Genomic DNA, 21,045 nt, shown 5'->3' on the forward strand with positions numbered 1-21,045 from the left:
CCCCTTCATACCCAAACTAGGGAAGGCAGCAGGAAGAGAGAACCTCTCTCCCACCCCAACCTCCTGCAAGTCTTAAGGCAGTACAAAGTTCCCCCAACCCCACCCTGCCCCCAGCTTTTAGTCTGAGAAAGGGAGACACTTCCCTTCAGACCCAGACAGGGACAGACGGCCACTTTGTGATGCAGATGAGGGCCCCAGCACAGAGGACAAAGCTTGGGCCTTGGGGGAAGGGGGCGGGGCTGTCCTCTGCAGACTAAAGCAAGGAGGGAGGGGCTATGAAAAGGACACTCCCCCTCCCCCATCCCCAACCAGCTCTGGGAAGGAAAAGTAACAGCCGAAAGGCCTGGCTCAGGGACCCCTTCCCTGCAGTTCTGAGGCCCACCTACCCACCAATAAGCTAGACTGCCCATTCAAAAGACAAACTCAAGGCTGGGTTAGCTGTCCAGTAAGCGAAGAGGAAGAGGACAAACTCTTCAAAAAGAATTTATCCACACACTAAGTACACACAAATCATTAGATAGCCATACAATGTACTTAACCATTTATGTTCACAATGGAATGTGACTCAATTCAAAAAATAAAGATGTACTTGTGTCAAGGCCTAGACATTAGTTGGTTCCACAGATAAATTAGACACCAACTCCACCCTCTAGAAGCTCCCAGTCCAGTATATGTGCTTGAAACACACCTAAGCACAGACGGCACATCTGGCCTTGAGCCCAGTGAAGCCAGAAACAATACACTGCTTTGTGTACTATGTCCTCCAACCTCCAAGAAAATAGTCCTAGCCTAGGAAGGAGGCAGTTATGGGATCCCTCTACTCAAGCTTCCAGAATGAATTTCAATTACACCCTTTGATGAGGTAAAGCCTGCCCCATTAGGCTATAGCCAACTCCAGATACCAGGCTCTAGTTCCTTCCCTAGAAGCTTATTTATTGTAACAACAACCAAAAACAAAACGTCAATTTTTTCATCACTCTCGAGACCACTAGGAATTCATCAGAATAAAATCATAAGCAGTCTGGTATGGGTGCCAGCTCCCACCAACCCATCTGGACTTCCTGTCCTACTACTCTAGCTCCAGGGGTTGTTGCAAGTAGTCTCTAGCCCAGAAAACCAAGAGAGTTCATGGAAGGGAGAGAGCAGCCTAAGGGAAAAGGAAGTATTAATAGTTTTCTGAAGTTGGTTGCCCCCTGCATTCCACCTTAAGGCTTATACAGCCTTTACAAGGTTGTTTCCATCTTGGTGAAAGTAGTCACTAAGTACTTAAAAGATCACTGAATGAATGACTTGAATGAGTTGGCAGGAGTTATTTCCTTAAGGGTATAAGATCTGGTATAAAAGACAAAGATGCTTGCTTCAACCAGAAATGAAATTCATGTCCCAAATGAGATAAAATTCATGTCCCAAACGGAAATTCTATTCTCCCCTCCAGATCAAATGGAAGTAGTGAGACAAGATCTAAAAGATTCCCAGGTCCAGACTGCTCCTCCCACCAAAAAGATAAGACACCTAGAACACAGGAGGTGCCACCACCTTCACCCCATCCAGGGACTCTGGCCTTCTTGGGACAGCCTTGCCTCAGTTTCCCCTCTAATCTCCTTTTCTCCTGATTGTGAATAAGGAGAAGTTAAGGCTATCACCTGGGACACACTATGGTGAAGGCTATAAACTTCCCCGTACCCCACACAACTTATATATGACAAAAGGCTAGCCTGACAACGCTGGGTCTAATAACATGGCTCTGACAATTTCTGGGGAGTAGAGAGAGCAAAAAGAAAAGATACCCAATAGGGGACAGCAACCATAAAAACATTAAGGCATAGAAAGATTAGGCTGTCAACTCAGGAAACATTCAAATAGAGAGGTCATTATCCTTGGATTAAAAGGTCCCAACTCTGCTCACTATTGAACCAGAAACATGCAAACCAGGCAAACCATCCCTTCTACGGAAACCTGGTCCTGGCTTTGGTCCCTCAGCAACCAATACATTCTCTAAGGCCTGTCTTCAAGTAGGACCTGTCCCTAACCTAAAACATTGCTCCCATGTCTTTCCTCATCCTAGTGCCAGAATAAGAAACTTGTCCATTTCCCTCAACCTATTCTTGGCAAATTGAGACTGAAGGTTTCAGAGCCAAGCGAAAGACCCCCAAGATGGGGAAGGGACCCATTTCCATTTGTGTCCTACCAGCATAACCTAAGAGAGACTACACCCCATCAGCGCGCTCCTTTTACCAAGTCAACCTGGCGGGATTAGGGGTAGTGGGGTTCGGGCGGCCACGCCCCCACGACATCGGGCAGCCCCTTCCAGCTGCCACCTCCGCGCATGCTCCGCGCCTCCACTCCAGCTCCCAGACTTAAGGGGGGGAATCCCAGGGCTGGATCCCCACCCACTGCCCCCTGACCCTCGCCCCCACGTCAGGCCCGGCTGGGGCGGAGCTCACAGCCCAGCTCTGGCGCGTTCTCCCAAAAGACATCAACCCAGCCCAACCCATACCGGCTGAGCCCCCGCCCAGGGCATGCGACAGCTCTGGGCCCATTTGTGTCGACCCCGCTCTCCTGGACACCTGGAGCCCGCCCCCTGCCACCTGCCGGGCCTCTCCCAAGGCCTCCTGGTACCTCCAGGAGTCCTCCTGTGCGTTCAGGCCCTTCTTCCAAAGCACTTCCCACCTCCACGAGTGCATACAGGCTCCTTTGATAAATGGCCCCCGTCTCAGAGCTTCCCTTCGCAAGGTTTCCCCCGGAACTGCACACAGCCCCCTTCAAACTGGGCCCCCCATCCCAGAAGAGCCCCGTTCCCCACTCAGGAAACCCTTCCTCACTCCGAAATCCTGCTCTTCACGCGAGAGTCCCCTAGTCCTTGGAGCATGCACCGTCCCCGCTCCTGGGGGCCCTTACCTGCTCCCGAGGGTCCCGCTTCCATCCCATATACCCGTGCGGAGATCAGGCGGCCCGGAGACTGTGGAGTCCAGCGTGAGGGGCCTAGGTACCCCGCACGTTTGCTGCCTGGGCTCCCGGGCCGGGCTCGGCTGCCCCCCCAAGCCCGGCCGCTCGCGCCGCCGCCCCCGCAGCCTCCGTTGCCGCCGCCGCCGCGGAGCCTGCAGCAGCTCCCCCTGCGAGCGCCCGGCCAGCTGCCAGTGCGCAGGCGCGACCGCCAGGCCCAGGGGGCGGACGGGAACGAGTCAAACGGGGCGCTCCGACGGCAACAAAGGCCAATGGAGAGGGGCGGGGGCACCGGGGACCGGAGGCAGCGGCCCCTGGCGGTCACCCATCGCCATGCAGCCCGGCGGGAGGGCTCCGGTAAAGGCGCCGCGGAACCGCGCAGTGGCGTAAGTGGGGCGGGGCGGGAGGACAACACACCCCCCACCCCCACCCCGCAGCAGCCTCCGGCCTTGTCTTTTCCCCAAACATGTTCCTCCAAGCCTACACACAACCTTCCCCCATTCGCACAGAGCCACGCGCACATTGCCACCTCATTCCCAGGCCACCCTCACACACTCCGAGAGCCCCAACACCCAGGGGCCCTGCCTCCCACCTCTCCTCCCAATCACCCTCATCCTTCAAGCCTCGGCTGCAAAGCGACTGCCTCCGCGAAGCCTTTCTCCGTCCCTAGTCACTGAACTCACTGACGCCACCCTCTCTTCCAGGCCGAGTACTGGGCGCTGAGACCAGAGATATGAAAGAGACGCTGCCTACCCTGGAAGATGTCACCGTCTTAACTTAAGTGCATCTACTGAGCTCTACCTACGGGCTGGGAAGCACCTGTCTCCACTTTCTCACTTACAGCTCACGCCTGAATTCAGTCAATCCACTTCTGACCTCACCACGTCACTTAAAACACTTTTTGTGTCAAAATTCAAAGGATAATTTTCAATTATTTCGCTGCAGCATCTGACACTGTGCCTCTCCTTCCTTTTTGAGTCTTTTATTTGGCTTCAGCATTTTCTGAGGTCTCCTATTGCCTAAGTCCTTTTCGGTTTTCTTCAAGAGCCCCCTCTCTTGTTTTTGATCCATTAGAAAAGTGTTCACCTTGTTTTCAAACCTAGCTGTCTTCTCATTCTACTCTCCACTTTTTTGCTTAAAGGTCTCATCCATTCTTATGGCTTAACTATCCTTCCAAATCTCTATTTCCAACCATGTCTCAGACTCATTTCCAAGTGTCTGCTGGACAGCTCCACCTGGATCTACCAGCATTTCAAATTTAAAGAGTTCAAAACCAAACTCATCTTTCCTCCCACAAAAGTGCTTGCCCTATACCTCCTGTCTCTACAAAGGGCACCTTCATCCCAGAAATGACAGTTTCTCTCTCTCCCTTGCTTCTTCTAACCCTATACAGCAGTTCACAAAGTCCTGACCTGTTTACCTGCTCACATGATCTCCTGACATTCTTGTGATGGTTCCCTGTGCTCCCTTAGCATATCTTGACAAAAGTATCACAGTCACCTCCTTGTTAGTCTCACAGTTTCTAGGAACATTTCTCCTATTCGGTCTGCATCAACTGATAGGTGCTAAGAGACCCAGCTCAAACATCACTTTTCCATATATTCATTCATACGTATTAATCCATCTGTATTTTTGATGCCTACTTTACACCAGATGCTAGGAACTCAAGAAGAGAAGCCATACCCAGTCTCTGCCCACTAGGAAGATTAATTTCTGACACTTCTCATAATAGTATGCTTTTTGCTTTTCTCTAGGAGAGGTTCTCCAACAGCAGGTACCACCTGAAGGGCTTGTTTAAACACTGATTGCTAAGCACCACCTCCAGAATTTGTGATTCAGTAGCTCTTGCTGCTGCTGTTGCTGCTGCTAAGTCACTTCAGTCGTGTCCGACTCTTAGCAACTCCATGGACTGCAGCCCATCACGGTCCTCCATCCATGGGATTTTCCAGGCAAGAGTACTGGAGTGGGGTGCCACTGCCTTCTCCGAGTAGCTCTTGAGTAGGAGCCAAAGAATATATGTTTTTTATAAGTTTCCAGATGAAGCTTATGCTGCTGACCTGGGGGACCACACTTTGAGAACTGCTGCTCTACAAGCTAAAGTTAAGAACAAAGACTCCAGAGCCACAGTGTTTCGCTTCCAACCCTGATGCGGCCATTTACGTCAGTATTCTTGCCTGGAGAACCCTAGGGCACAAGAGCTTGGCAGGCTGTGGCTTCATAGGGTCACAGAGTCAAACACAATTGAAATGACTTAGCATACACATGTGTCACAATTTCCTCCTCCTCCATTTTAGAGGATGAAAATAGTACCTAGCTCATTGGACTATTATTAATACATATGAAAGCTTAGGACATTACCTAGAAGAATGCAGGCAAAGTACTGGCTGCTCCCATAATTACTGTCTGCTTCTTGTACTACATTCTAAATTCTTTAAGAACAGGGACTATGTCAAGATGCATTTCAGTCTCCCTTTAGTGCTTCACACAAGCAGTGCCCAGAATGATTACTAAATCTAGAAAGATCTGAATCAAGGCATCAAAACATCCTCAGAAACACCAAGGTCTTTGCCTTGGTGTAACTAAGCTGGAAGCTCAGCATTCTTTAAGAAGAGTTTGAATCTCCTGTTCTAAATGCCAAGCCTCACTCTGTGAAAGGCACCTTAACTTTGTGGAAAGGTACTGGTCACTATTCTGATCCACCTCCAAAGTGGCTAGTGGAGTCAAGCCTGGCTCTGGCCTGAGGGTCTTTTTGCAGAGTGTCTTCATCATCAAGGATTTCACTCTTGGCTAGGCAAAGTAGTAGAGTATAAAGGAATTCCAGACAGCATCTTGTTTTTTTTATGCAGACAAACTTCTTCCAGTAATTCCTGATGTACCTTCCCAGAAAGCTACTGGCTCCTTCTGTCTCCAGTTTAATCCCTGCATCTCAATTCATAGCTAATTCACACCCAAGCACCTCTACTATGTGGGCCAAAACTCAGGTCTTTCCACTTACACACCCTCTCAAAACCTAGAGTTTCTGGCCCCCAAACAATAAGAATGGCTTAAGGAAAAAAACTGTATCTCCATCAATGCTTTCTTTTTAAAAATACTTATATAACAGCCTAGGGACAATGAAATCAAGGTAGTATAGTAAGCATAAAATCGTATACCCTTCTATTAGGAAATAAATCACCAACACTCCCAGCATACACCATTTCTTTTTATCAATAATAAAATGTATTTCTTATTTCAGGGAAAATTTTTAAAAATCAGAAATCATGAACAATGGAATTAATAAATGTCATCTTCTACTTTGGAAAGATGAAACTGGCAGACTTTTAAAAATTAGGGTATTATTCACAGAGGTAAACAACACATATACAAAATATAAAATTTAACCAATCCTAACTTATGTATCATCTTTCAGTGGCCCATCTTTTTGCCTTTTCATGGGGTTCACTTTCATACTGTTCATGGGGTGATAGAATTCCAGTTGAGCTATTTCAAATCCTAAAATATGATGCTGTGAAAGTGCTGTACTCAATATGCCAGCAAATTTGGAAAACTCAGCAGTGGCCACAGGACTGAAAATGTCAGTTTTCATTCCAATCCCAAAGAAAGGCAATGCCAAAAAATGCTCAGACTACCGCACAATTGCAATCATCTCACATGCTAGCAAAGTAATGCTCAAAATTCTCCAAGCCAGGCTTCAACCGTACATGAACCGTGAACTTCCAGATGTTCAAGCTGGATTTAGAAAAGGCAGACGAACCAGAGATCAAGTTGCCAACATCCACTGGATCATAGAAAAAGCAAGAGAGTTCCAGAAAAACATCTACTTCTGCTTTACTGACTATGCCAAAGCCTTTGGCTGTGTGGATCACAACAAACTGGAAAATTCTTCAAGAGAGGGGAATACCAGACCACCTGACCTGTCTCTTGAGAAATCTGTATGCAGGTCAGGAAGCAACAGTTAGAACCAGACATAGAACAGCAGATGGGTTCCAAATAGGGAAAGGAGGACATCAAGGCTGTATACTGACACCCTGCTTTATTTAACTTATATGCAGAGTACATCATGAGAAACGCTGGGCTGGATAAAGCACAAGCTGGAATCAAGATTGCCAGGAGAAATATCAATAACCTAAGATATGCAGATGACACCACCCTTACGGCAGAAAGTGAAGAAAAACTAAAGAGCCTCTTGATGAAAGAGAAAGAGGAGAGTGAAAAAGTTGGCTTAAAACTCAACATTCAGAAAATGAAGATCATGGCATCTGGTCCCATCACTTCATGGCAAATAGATGGGGAAACAGTGGAAACAGTGACAGACTATCTTTTTGGGCTTCAAAATCACTGCAGATGGTGACTGCAGCCATGAAATTAAAAGACACTTGCTCCTTGGAAGAAAAGTTATGACCAACCTAGACAGCATATTAAAAAGCAGAGACATTACTTTGCCAACAAACGTCCAGCTAGTCAAAGCTATGGTTTTTCCAGTAGTCACGTATGAATTTGAGAGTTGGACTATAAAGAAAGCTGAGCACTGAAGAATTGATACTTTTGAACTGTGGTGTTGGAGAAGACTCTTGAGAGTCCCCTGGACTGCAAGGAGATCCAACCAGTCCATCCTAAAGGAGATCAGTCCTGAATATTCACTGGAAGGACTGATGCTGACGCTGAAACTCCAATACTTTGGCCACCTGATGCAAAGAACTGACTCATTGGCAAAGACCTTGATGCTGGGAAAGATTGAAGACAGGAGGAGAAGGGGACGACAGAGGATGAGATGGTTGGATGGTATCACCAACTCAATGGACATGAGTTTGGGTAAACTCCAGGAGTCGGTGATGGACAGAGAGGCCTGGCATGCTGCAGTCCATCGGGTTACAAAGAGTCAGACACAACTGAGCGACTGAACTGAACTGGACTGAACATGTGTATCAACCTGTGAAACCATCATCGCAATGAAGACAGTGAACATATTTATAGCCCTCCAATTTTAAAACTCATGATAGAGATTTAATAAATATAAGGGAATTAATTATTCACTCCAGTGGGCTTCCCTGGTAGCTCAGCTGGTAAAGAATCTGCCTGCAATGCAGGAGACCCCAGTTTGATCCCTGGGTCAGGAAGATCCCCTGGAGAAGGGGTAGGCTACCCAGTCCAGTATTCTTGGGCTTCCCTAGTGGCTGAGACAGTAAAGAATCCGCCTGCAATGTGGGAGACCTGGATTCAATCCCTGGGTTGGAAGGATTCCCTGGAGGAGGGCATGGCAACCCACTCCAGTATTTTTGCCAGGAGAATCCTCATGGACAGAGGAGTCTGGTGGGCTACAGTCCATGGCATCGCAAAGAGTCAGACACGATTGAGTAACTAAGCACAGCACCCACTCCAGTATTCTTGCCTGGGAAATCCCATGAACAGAGGAGCCTGGCGGGCTACAGTCCATGAGGTTGCAAGAGTCAGACACCACTGAGTGACTAACAGTTTCAAGGGAATTTTTTAGGTAACTATAGACTAATGAATTTGATACTTGATCAAACTTTTAATCTACATACAAGTTTTTTCTTTAAAAACTGCAAAGAAAGGAATAAAAAGCAACAATTAGAGAGAACACTGAGAAAGTTATCAAAAATTGCCAAAGAATTTCTGGCCCAGATGTTTTACTGTGTAATGCATCCAATCATCCCTTAAAGAGATAATTCTGCTCCATGTTCTATGAATGGTTCCAGAACATGAGAAAAGGGGGAATTTTCCCAATTTGTTCACAACAGCAGATAAAGATCTACATCTCATATCATACAATGATATTACAAAAAGAGATCTCAGGAATATGGATGTGATAATGACAAACCAAATACCAACCTACAGAATTCTGTAAGAGATTTATTAAAATTATGATAATAATATTAACACCTAACATTATTAAACATTTCCTTAATATTAAGCGCCAGATACTGTTCCAACACTTTACATAAGTTAACTCACATAATCCTCACAAAAGTCCTGGGGTTTCACAGAACATACAGGTGAGTGTGGGCTAAGGAGCACACGCAGGATATTTTATTATCATTAAAAATAAAGACACAGAGAGGCTAAGAAGCTTGACCAAGATCACACAGTTTCCAACTAGCAGAGGTAGAACATGAACCCATGATGGATGGTTCCAAAATCAACATTCTTAACCACAACATTACATGATATTATTATTAAAAAAACAGCATATCACATACCTAAGGGTAATTCAGAAGTGGTTCAAAAATAAATATATGCCATATATGTAGATTAATAAAAAATAAACTTGATAATTGTAATAGATAACAATATTTGATAAATTTTAACCCCATTCTTGGGCTTCCCTGGTGGCTCAGCTGGTAAAGAATCCTCCTGCAATGCAGGAGACCTGGGTTCAGTCCCTGGGTTGGAAGACCCTTTGGAGAAGGGAAAGGCTACCCACTCCGGTATTCTGGCCTGGAGAATTCCATGGACTGTATAGTCCATGGGGTCTCAAAGAGTTGGACACAACTGAGTGACTTTCACTTTCTTTCAATCCCATTCTTAATAAAAATAATTAAAATCAATCACCTTAAGATAATAGACTATCTATCTTTAGCTAGTGAAGAAGCAGAGATGCTTTCCTGTTTTTAAGGAATAAATGAGGTCACTCTTTACTACTATTTTAATACTGGTTTGGATATTCTAGCCAGAATAGAGAGAGAGAGAAACAAACTTAAACACATAATAAAAAAATCTTTATTCTAGCTGCAATTATATAATAAGAAAATATGCAGTCTCACTAATTTTAAAATTAGTAAGACTAAGTGGAAAGATTCAATAAAATAGCAAAAATCTATAGCATTCACTCCTAGAACAAGTATTAATTAATTAGAAACTATAATGGTAAAATAGCTAATTTAAAATCTTAGGAATAAATTTAATGAGAGATGCTTGTGATCTAAGAGAAAATTCGTAAGAATCAATAAGAAGACAGATAAAAAAAGCCTGGGTTAAGTAGAGAGAAAGGCCAAGTTCCTGGATGGAAAAACCAAACCATGTGATGTCTGTTGGACCCTTGCTATTCCAGGCCCAAGTTCTGAGGACTAGCATCAGGTATTCCCATCATTTCCTATGTATTGTGCTTTAGAAATACAAAGCGATAAGAATGTATTTGAGTCAGTTCTTACCTTTAAGAAGAGACAAACATACAGATAAGTGCTAGCCAATATAAATATCATGTGAGATACATATGTAATTTTAGATTTCTAGTGGTCACATTATAAAAAATAAAAAGTAATATGTTTTATTTAATTTCCAAATATCATTTCAACATATCACCAATATAAAAATATTAATATTTTACATTTAAAAAATGTCTGAAATCTATTGCATATTTTATACTTATAGCGCATCCTAAAGGAAATCAGTCCCAAATATTCATTGGAAGGACTGATGCTTAAGTTGAAACTCCAATACTTTGGCCACCTAATGCAAAGAACTGACTCGTTTGAAAAGACCCTGATGCTGGGAAAGACTGAAGGTAGGAGGAGAAGGGGACGACAGAGGATAAGATGGTTGGATGGCATCACCAACTCAATGGACATGAGTTTGAGTAAACTCCGGGAGTTAGTGATGGACAGGGAGGCCCAGCGTGCTGCAGTCCAGGGGTCACAAAGAGTTGGACACAACTGAGTGACTGAACTGAATTGAGCACATCTTAATTCAGACTAGCCACAAATTTCAAGTGCTTAAGATATGTGGCCAATGCCTACTGTACTGGACAGCACAGATGGTCATTTCAATGCAATTCTGAGTATGACAAAGGCAAGCATGGGTGCCATGGGAACTAAGAGGAGATAGTCTAACTCAGCCTCGGGTAATCAGGGTAGGTTTCCTAGAAGAGATACCTACTTAAACAGGCCTAGGAGGATTAGCCAGGGAAAGGAAGGATGGGAGAAAGACATTCTAAGCAGCACCAGCTGAGAGCATGAAGGTGAGAAACAACACTTATACCAGGAACTCTCAATATTGCTATCCTAGCATAAAGAAGGAAGCAAGAAACACTGAGAAGAGGCTAGAGAAGTACACCATTCCTGAATGCGCCCCTTCTCTCCCCAGCCTAAGCCAGGGGAGGGGCCACTGGGGGAGGGATAGAAGGAGCTGTCCCTGGTTCTGACATCCAAGGCAGATTTGCAGTGTAATGCCACCCAAGCTGGAACTGACAGAGATCAAGCCTATTTCTTTGGGTCTTCTGAAGCACACATGGAAGCCCCCAAACCCTACACTTGGCCTGGTAGAACAGGAGAGTCCTTTGGACAGGCTAGCCCTTAGCGGGTTAGAGAATTTTAGGAACGTCCAAGTCTAGGAACAGAACTCTGGGATACTGAAGTTTAGGGTCAGGTATGTCCAAGAAAGGCATCCTCTTTAAAATAAAACAGATGCAGATCTACTATACCAAATGAACTTCAAAGATGGCAGTCATCTGTGTTGTCCTATTTTAATCCCTTAGTGAATGTAAACTACAGCTCAACATTCCACTCAGAATCTATCTAGTTCTGTTCTGATTCTCGGAATCTATCAGTTACCAAGCTGCTGATTAATGGAAAGGACAGGAGCAGAACTAATTCTTGTTTTCTTCCTTCACCTCCATTAATGTATGAAGGGGCTCAATGGAAAAGTATTTATAATAAATATGGCCTCAGTGTACCAATGGGCCAAGGAAAAGGACAGTCTGCACAAGCACGACTATATAATTATCATTCATTCATAAGAAAGTCAATATAAAATAATAATCCTATATCCATTAATTCAAAAATTTCTTATACATACTCATTGAGCAAGATACTGTTAAGGAACTGGTACACTGGCATTTTATACCAGTAGGATCCTTTGGAAGCAATGTAGCAATATTTATCAAAAGCTATAACAATGTTTCTGCTCTGTGACTTACGATATGCCACCCAGTTACTTACTGAAACACTTAGTATCAGACAAACCTGGGTCAAAGCTCTGCTGCTGCTGCTGCTAAGTTGCTTCAGTCGTGTCCGACTCTCTGCGACCCCGACTCTCTGCGACCCCACAGACGGCAGCCCACCAGGCTCCCCTGTCCCTGGGATTCTCCAGGCAAGAACACTGGAGTGGGTTGCCATTTCCTTCTCCAATGCAGGAAAGTGAAAAGTGAAAGTGAAGTCGCTCAGTTGTGTCCGACTCTTCGCGACCCCATGGACTGCAGCCCACGAGGCTCCTCCATCCATGGGATTTTCCAGGCAAGAGTACTGGAGTGGGGTGCCATTGCCTTCTCCGGGTCGAAGCTCTACCACATGTAAACATCTGACCTCAAGAAAAGGCATAGTCCCATTATTAACTGTAATTTCCTCATTTGTAAAAATTTCATAGAGTTGTGGGAGGATTCAATTAATGAACTGAATTCATTTGTGACCCATGGGGTCACAAAGAGTCAGACAGGACTAAGCAACTTTCACTTTCACTTTGGGCTTCCCTGATAGCTCAGTTGGTCAAGAATTCGCCTGCAATGCAGGAGACCTTGGTTCAATTCCTGGGTTAGGAAGATCCCCTGGACAAGGGAACAGCTACCCACTCCAGTATTCCGGCCTGGAGAGTTCCATGGACTGTGTAGTCCATGGGGTCGCAAAGAGTCAGACACAACTGAGTGACTTTCACTTTCACATTGCTTTTAATTAATAAATGTCAAAAGCTAAGCACAGAGCTTAGTATTCATACATGCTCAATACCTGACAATTCCCATGGCCCTCTGCTTTGTTCCTGGGGCAGGTCCTTATTTCTTTTCTTTCTACCTCATCACAATCATTTTCATGGCTTTACTTTTTTTTAATTCTTTTAAAAACAGTAAATAAAAACAGAAAATTAAGAGGAAAGAAAATTAATCACACCATTTAAAGGACAGTTTCTTATATCCCTATTCCCTCCTAGGTTGGGCTTCAAAAGAACCCCTATTATGGGTTGAGCAAGTAGAAGGTTGTCTGGCATGAGCAAGTAGAAGGTTGGTGGTGCTGAATCCTAAAACACTAGAGGATGGAAAACACTAGAGAAGCAGGTTTAGAAAGAAAGATAATGAGTGTAGTGTCTGACAAGTTTAAGTGCCTGAAGGATATCCTTCATGGTTAAAAACACGGTGTGGAACCCAAAAATGATGTTACACTTAAAGATCTGTATTTGAAAGTTACAGGCATGTAGAGAGTATCTGAAGCCACAAGCATCAACAAGAACTTTCAAAGAGGGGATGTTGCACAAAGACAGAAGAGAGCAAAGATAAATTATCACCCTAAAAAAACAAAACACTGAATGTATGCCCTCCTATCAAAATGGTAATAAAATCTAGTAGGTTCTACCTCCTAATATCTTTCAGTCCTCTCTATTTTTCTAATCCCTACCACTATTTATCCAAGTCCAGGTTACCATAACTCTTACCTGGATCAGTGCAACAGACTCTTAATTCTCTACATCTAGTCTTGCACCCTTAGATCCATTCTCTAATTGCATACAGGGTGATCTTTCAAAAATAAAAATACATACTCATTCAGTAAACATTTACTAAATGCCTCCAAAGCAGTGAATAAAGCAGACATATAGTTCCCAGCTCTCACAAAGTTACAGTAACACAGATAATCAACAAGAAAAATAAAATTTATTTCAAGATAAATGCTTGGAAGGAAAACAAAAGATTGATGTAAGGCAGAAAAAGAAAATAATCAGAGATGACAACTATTTGATATCAGTTGTCAATAAAGATGGAGGTATTTCACAAGTAGGATAGAACTAAAATAATGATCATCAACATAACTTGGGAGGTGGAGTGATCAGGGTTAAAGTGTTCTAAAGGTCCCTGTATTGTTTAGGACAAGGAAAAAGGTGTTGATTCATTTCAGAATTTGGTAAGCAATACCAAATTGCTTTAAAAGCTATTAAAAGAATAGAAACAGAATATAAAAGAACAGAAACTAAATCTAGTATTTTTAATATTTTATGTATGTGTGTATACATGCTAAGTCGCTTCAGTCATGTCTGACTCTTTGCAACCCTACGGACCATAGCCCACCGGGCTTCTCTGTTCATGGGATTCTCCAGGCAAGAATAGTGGAATGGGTTGCCATGCCTTCCTCCAGGGGATCTTCCTGACTCAGGGATTGAACTCGCATCTCCTGCAGCTCCTACACTGCAGGTGGATTTTTTACCTCTGAGCCACCAGGGAAGCTCTATATTTATATATAGATACATACATATGTATATCATGGCCAGATTGTACTTATTTCTAGGAAGCAAGGTGTTTAACATTTGAAAATACGTAAATGTCAGATTAAAGAAGAAAAAGCAGTATGACCAGCCAACAGATGAAGGGGAAAAAATCACTTTACTAAAACACAACACCCATTCACAATTGGGGAGGGTGGGGGACCTCTTAGCAAACTAAGAAAAAGGGAATTTCTCAAACTATTAAAAAGTATCTACCAAAACCTTGTAACAAACACTGTTTTAATTACTATTATATTGTGAAAATGTTCAAACATACACAAAATTAGAGTGACTGGCATAATGAACTCCCATGTACCCCTCATCTAGACATGACAATGATATTTTACTTTTTTTTTTTTTTTGGCCATGCCATGCAGCATATGGGATCTTAGTTCCCTGATCAGGGATCAAACCCATGCCCCCTGCAGTGGGAGCTTAGAGTCTTAACCAATGGACCACCAGGGAAGTCCCCAGAAATCAGGATTATAAGATGCAAACTTTATTCGTAATAGTAAAACATCAGAAGCATTCTCTTCAAAATCAAGAATAAAACAAACAGGCCCTTACTTCTCTCAGCACTATACTGGAAGTCCATCCAGCCAACATAGTAGGACCAAAAGAAAAAAGAAGACTAGAAGGGAAGAAATAAAATGGTTATTATTTTCAGATGATACACCTGTCAAAAATGAAAACTCCAAATACTCTATAGGCAAATTATTATATAAGAAATAAGAGTTTTTAAGAAGACTGATGAATAAGAGATTAATATTTTTTAAAATCTACTGTATTAAAAAGATGATAATTTACAATAGTAATAGAAATAACAAAGCACTAAAGAATAAATCTGGAAAAAGCCTAGACAGAAAAAAAGTTATAAAAATTCATTGAAAAATATCTTAAGAGATTTAAAATGGAGAGAAAGGAGAGAAATTGCTCCCAGATAGGAGCAGATGTATTGGACAGGAACAGACGTAGATGTATTCTCAAATTCATCTACAGATTCGGTGTAATCATAATAAAGGTTCCACCAGGTTTGTGTGAGTTTGTATGTATATAACTAGATAAGCTTATTTTAAGGTGTTTATAGATGAACAAACACCCAAAGAATAGCAAAGACACAAAGAAAAACAAAGTGGAAGACTTTGTCTTACTAGATATAAAACCTTATACTCAACTGTGATAATAAAGACAGTGAAATAGTGGCCTTGGGTTAAACAAATCAACTAGTATAACAGATTACACAGTCTGGAAACAAACCCATGCATGTGTGGAAGCAACGCAGGTATGACAGAGGTGGCACTGCAAACCACTAGGCAAAGAACAAACTAATCAATAATGTAACTGGGACAACAAATTATCTACATGGAAAAATATAAAACTGGAGACCTACCTCACTCCACACACAAAAATCAACTCCTATGAAAAGGCAAGTCTTGAAAAATGTGTAGGAAAAAAATATAAGCTACCTGAGATTGACAAGAATTTCTTCTCTTTTTTTAATAAAAAAAATATTTTTTTAATTTTTGCCATACACTGCATGGCATGTGGGATCTTGGTTCCCTGACTAGGGATCAAACCTCCACCCCCTGCGTTGGGAGCCAGAGTCTTAACCACTGGACCACCACAGAAGTCCTAAGATGGGGAAGAACTTCTTAAGTATAACCTACTAACCAAAAATATACTAGCTATTAAAAAAAAAAGACTATGAATTCATCTAGATTAAAATTAAGTTCATCAAAAGACATATAAATAAAGTGAAGACAAGGCAAAACAAATATATATAACCAGCAAATTATAGTATCCAATACATATTAAGAACTCCTACAGGAAGTTCCTGGAAGTCCAATTGTTAGGACTCGGCCCTTCCACTGCTGTGGCCTGGGTTCAATCCTGGGTCAGGAACTAAGATCTCATAATCCATGCAGCACTGCTAAAAAAAAAAGAAAAAGAACTACAAATCCATAAGAAAAAGAATTTTTTAAAAGGGGGAACATGAAGAATGAAAAAAGGTATTTAAAAAGTTCAGTCTCACTATAACATATAGCATGGATATGCAACAAGGGTCTACTGTATATAGCACAGAGAACTACATTCAATATCCTGTGATAAACCATAATGAAAAAGAATGTTTATATAGGTTTCATGTTTACATATGATTCAGTTTATGTAACTGAATCACTATGCTGTACAGCAGAAATTAATACGTTATAAATCAACTGTATTTCAATAAAATACTTTTTTTGAAAGTTCAGTCTTATTACTTATGAGGAAAATAAAAGGTAAGATCACAATGAGACAATTTCATACATCAAATTCGATAAAAATTAAGGCTGGAGAATGATGAGAACTTTTAAGATACTGTTGGTGAGAGGGTAAATCAGTACCATGAATACACTGTTTTGTAAAACTGAAAATGTGCATACCCTACAATCCAGCAACTGTGGTCCAGAGAAATTTCTGCTTTTGCTAAGAGGAGATATGTATAAGAATGCTCTGAGCAGCACTGTTTGTAATAGCAAAATATTGAAAAAAATACTAACACCGTTAATAATAGAATAGGTAAATAAATTATGACAAACAGACCTCAGAAATATGACACTGAGTGACAAAACAAGCTGCAGAAGAATGCATGCAATGTGCCTCTAGTTATATAAAATTCAAAAATAAACAAAAGTAAAATGTATGGTTTAAAGATGAAAACATATGGCAAAATAGAAAAGCAAGGGAACAGTAAACCCAAATTTCAAGATGGTAGTTACATCTGAGAAGGAAAAAATTGGAACTGGATTTCAAAGGAACACAATTCAAAAGGTAAAGCTTCACAAAAACCCACAATGATAAAAGTGATATTCTCTTTCTCTCTTTTTTAGTAAACTGAATGGTTGGATGTTGCATTATAGGTATGTTACAGCATTCTTTATACTATATATATATACATATGTTATATTGTTTTGTAACTATCTATGCGATGTTATACAATTAATTTAGTCTTATTGTGCCTCAGTTTTCTCCTCTGTAAATCAGGGAAAAGCAGTAATGCCCACACTTACACAGCTGTTGGGAGAATTTAACTGTTTAATATATATTCAAGTGCCTCAATTTAGTATGTAAGCATTCACTTACTCTCTGTTTTCAGTGTGGTATTCTAGACTCTTATATACTAAGAGTGTTTTATCCTCTCTAGAGAATAAACTTTCAATCTTCTGTCAGGTTGAATATAGCAGAGATGGGCTGTCATTTGACAACTGTGAAGTTAGAGAAGCTCTGGGAGCCTAACAGATTCTTACTATTCTTTCAACTTACCTTCCTATTTTCTGCCCTACCTTCATCCCCATGTCCAGAGATTCCTGGTGTCTCCAATTTCTAACCTGTGTGTGTGTGTATCTGCGTGTGTGTATGAGAGAGAGAGACGGAAAGCTTGAGAGAAAAAAATGAAGGTGGACTGCAGGAAAAATTAGTTTGCCTTTTGGTTTTCTCCCACATTGAGGGTTTCCCTCGTAGCTCCGTTGGTAAAGAATCTGCCTGCAATGCAGGAGACCTGAGTTCGATTCCTGGGTTGGGAAGATCCCCTGGAGAAGGAAATGGCAATCCACTCCAGTATTCTTGCCTGGAGAATCCCAAGGACAGAGGAACCTGGCAGGCTACAGTTGATGGGGTCACAATAGTTGTACACAACTTAGCAACTAAACCACCATCACTACCCACATCACTTTAGGATTTAGCTTTCTGGAACATGCAAATTCAGCTACCATTGGTCCACAGGATTTCTAACTTCCAAAATTTTATTCCTTTTTTCTCCTTTCCTTTTTTATGCAGGTCATTATGGGTTTGTATCTTTTTTTTCAATGTATTATTTATTTACTTATTATTTTATTCATTTATTCTTGTTTTGAGGGGTTAGTGGAAGAAACAGGTAAATATGGGTGTGTGACCCACCATCTTTAATCAGAAGCAAGTTCTCATTCTTAAATATGAGGCAGTGTAAGCAAAGGAAATCAGAAACAAACAACTCCAACAGCTCAATATTTTTTTTAAAAAAAAGCAAAACCAAACAACCCAATTAAAAAAACATTCTTCAAAGAAGGCACAAAGATGGCCAGCAGTCACATGAAAAGATGCTCATCATTGCTAATTATCAGAGAAATGAAAATCAAAACTACAATGAGGTATCAACTCATACCAGTGAGAATGGCCATCATCAAAAAGTATACAAATAATAAATGCTGCAGAGGGTGTGGAGAAAAGGGAACTCTTCTACCCTGTTGGTGGGAACATAAAATGGGCAGCCACCATGAAAAACAGTATGGAGATTCCTTAGAAAATTAAAAACAGTACCCAGCAATCCTGCTTCTGGGCACATATTCCAAGAAAACTCTAATTTGAAAGATACATGCACCCCAATGTTCATAGCAGCACTATTTACAACAGTCAAGTCATGGAAGCAACCTAAGTGTCCATCAACAGATGAATGGATAAAGAAGATGTGATACATATGTGTGTCTGTGTGTGTGTGTGTATGGAATATTGAAAGTTAAAGTCAGTCAGTCATGTCTGACTCTTTGCAAGCCCGTGGACTAGAACCTGCCAGGTTCCTCTGTCCATGGAATTCTCTAAGCAAGAATACTGGAACGGGTAGCCATTCCCCTCTCTAAGGAATCTTCCCTGACCCAGGAATCGAACCTGCATTGCAGGCAGATTTTTTACCATCTGAGCCACCAGGGAAGCCCAAATAGAATATTACTCAGCCATCAAAAAAATGAATGGACTAATGTCATTTGCCTCAGATATGCAAATGACACCACCCTTCCGGCAGAAAGTGAAGAAGAACTAAAGAGCCTCTTGATGAAAGTGAAAAAGCATAGTGAAAAAGTTGGCTTAAAGCTCAACATTCAGAAAACTAAGATCATGGCATCCGGTCCCACCACTTCATGGCAAATAGATGGGGAAACAGTAGAAACAGTGGCTGACTTTATTTTTCTGGGCTCCAAAATCACTGCAGATAGGCCATGAAATTAAAAGACGCTTACTCCTTGGAAGGCAAGTTATGACCAACCTAGACAGCATATTCAAAAGCAGAGACATTACTTTGTTAACAAAGGTCCGTCTAGTCAAGGCTATGGTTTTCCCAGAGGTCATGTATGTATATGAGAGTTGGAAGCTCTCATAAAGAAAGCTGAGTGCAGAAAAATTGATGCTTTTGAACTGTGGTGTTGGAAAAGACTCTTGAGAGTCCCTTGGACAGCAAGGAGATCCAACCAGTCCATCCTAAAGGAGATAAGTCCTGGGTGTTCATTGGAAGGACTGATGTTGAAGCTGAAACTTCAATACTTTGGCCACCTGATGCGAAGAGCTGGTTAATTTGAAAAGACCCTGATGCTAGGAAAGACTGAAGGCAGGAGGAGAAGGGGACGACAGAGGATGAGATGGTTGGATGGCATCACCGACTCAATGGACATGGGTTTGGGTGGACTCCCAAAGTTGGTGATGGACAAGGAGACCTGGCGTGCTGCGGTTAATGGGGTAGCAAAGAGTCGGACATGACTGAACAACTGAACTGAATGTCATTTGCAGCAACATGGATGGACCTAGATATTATCATACTAACTGAAGAAAGTCAGATAAAGACAAACATGGTACCACTTACATAACGAATCTAAAAAAAGATACAAATGAACTTATTTACAAACAGACTCAGAGATACAGAAAACAAACTATGGTTACCAAAGGGGAAGGGGAGGAGGGATAAATTAGGAGTTTGGGATTAACAGATACACTATATATAGATAAAATAGATAAACACAAGATTCTACTACATAGCACAGGGAACTATATTCAACATCTTATAATAACCTATAATAGAAACAATTTGAAAAAAATTATGTATATGTGTATATATATACACATACACACATATATGTAACTGAATTACTTTGTTGTATACCAGAAACTAACACAACACTGTAAATCAACTATACTTCAATTAAATAAATAAAGAGGCAATGTAGAATAGAATAGAGCTTAAGAACACACAACCCAGACTACCTTGATTATCTTGGCTCCACCACTTTTAAACTATGTCAGCTTTGTTAAGTTACTCAGGCTCTCATTTCCTTCATTTTAGCATTTATAAATTGCAGGTAATAGCACCTGCTTCATTACTTACTATGATGATTAAATAGTATCTGTAAGAGCTTAGAACTCTGCCCACAACACTGTAAGTGCTCAATAAATGTTAGCTAATATTTTTTGAGGAAAGTCTCCAACATGAAAGTCAGAGAACAAAACAAACTGAAAACACAACTCAAAGGAAATAGAGAACATGCAAATGCAACACCAGAAAACTTCCCCACAAACCATTTTACATTCTCAGGAAGATAGAAGATACTTCACTCACTAAACAAGAGACTATAACAAAAAGAACGATTTAAAGTAAAATATTAAAATAGCTAACACTGTAAATTCACACATGAAAAACAAAGTTGAGAAAATTATCCCAGGAAAGTAAAACAAAGCAGAGGTGGAAAACAGATGAGAAAATGAAATAAAATTAGAGGTGCCACCTATTAGGTTCCACAGCTGAACAACAGAAGTTCCAATTCAGGAAAGAGGAGGGAAAAAAATGGAAAAGAAGAAATTATCAAACATCTCATATAAAAAAACTTTCTTAGACCTAACAGGCTGAGCTCCCCAATGGGGAACCATTCTGTGCTCAACACACTGGGAAAAGGTGGGGGGACATGAAAAACTCACATAAGAGTAGATCATAGTAAAATTTCAAATTTCAGCGGGAAAATAAAAAGAGGTCTTAGATCACTTAGCACACTTTTCTATTAATTATTTTGTCTGTTT

At 41.5% G+C, this 21,045-nt stretch overlaps 1 protein-coding gene and 1 long non-coding RNA gene across 5 annotated transcripts in view; one reads left to right on the forward strand and one right to left on the reverse strand.

Annotated features, from left to right (window-relative positions):
- Nucleotides 1-21,045, reverse strand: part of LOC129655699 (protein argonaute-1) — a 55,910-nt gene that overhangs the window by 33,225 nt on the left and 1,640 nt on the right. The window contains exon 1 of one of the 4 annotated variants that reach the window (XM_055586416.1): nucleotides 3,697-4,468. The exons of 1 other annotated variant lie outside the window; for it this stretch is intronic. Coding sequence is in view for 2 of the 3 variants with exons in the window: in XM_055586412.1 (XP_055442387.1) it covers nucleotides 2,899-2,923 (25 nt within the window). In the remaining variant the exon portion in view is untranslated. Of the gene's footprint in view, nucleotides 1-2,898; nucleotides 3,146-3,535; nucleotides 3,661-3,696; nucleotides 4,469-21,045 lie in introns of those variants that run through there. 2 more of the 4 variants (XM_055586413.1, XM_055586412.1) reach the window with 2 other exon arrangements.
- On the forward strand, nucleotides 3,160-4,158 carry LOC129655700 (uncharacterized). The gene is made up of 2 exons (XR_008716088.1): nucleotides 3,160-3,329; nucleotides 3,648-4,158. It is a non-coding gene; the product is annotated as an uncharacterized LOC129655700 (long non-coding RNA).

This window comes from Bubalus kerabau, chromosome 6 (genome assembly GCF_029407905.1).
Source record: "Bubalus kerabau isolate K-KA32 ecotype Philippines breed swamp buffalo chromosome 6, PCC_UOA_SB_1v2, whole genome shotgun sequence".
In the NCBI taxonomy this organism is placed as follows: Eukaryota; Metazoa; Chordata; class Mammalia; order Artiodactyla; family Bovidae; genus Bubalus; species Bubalus kerabau.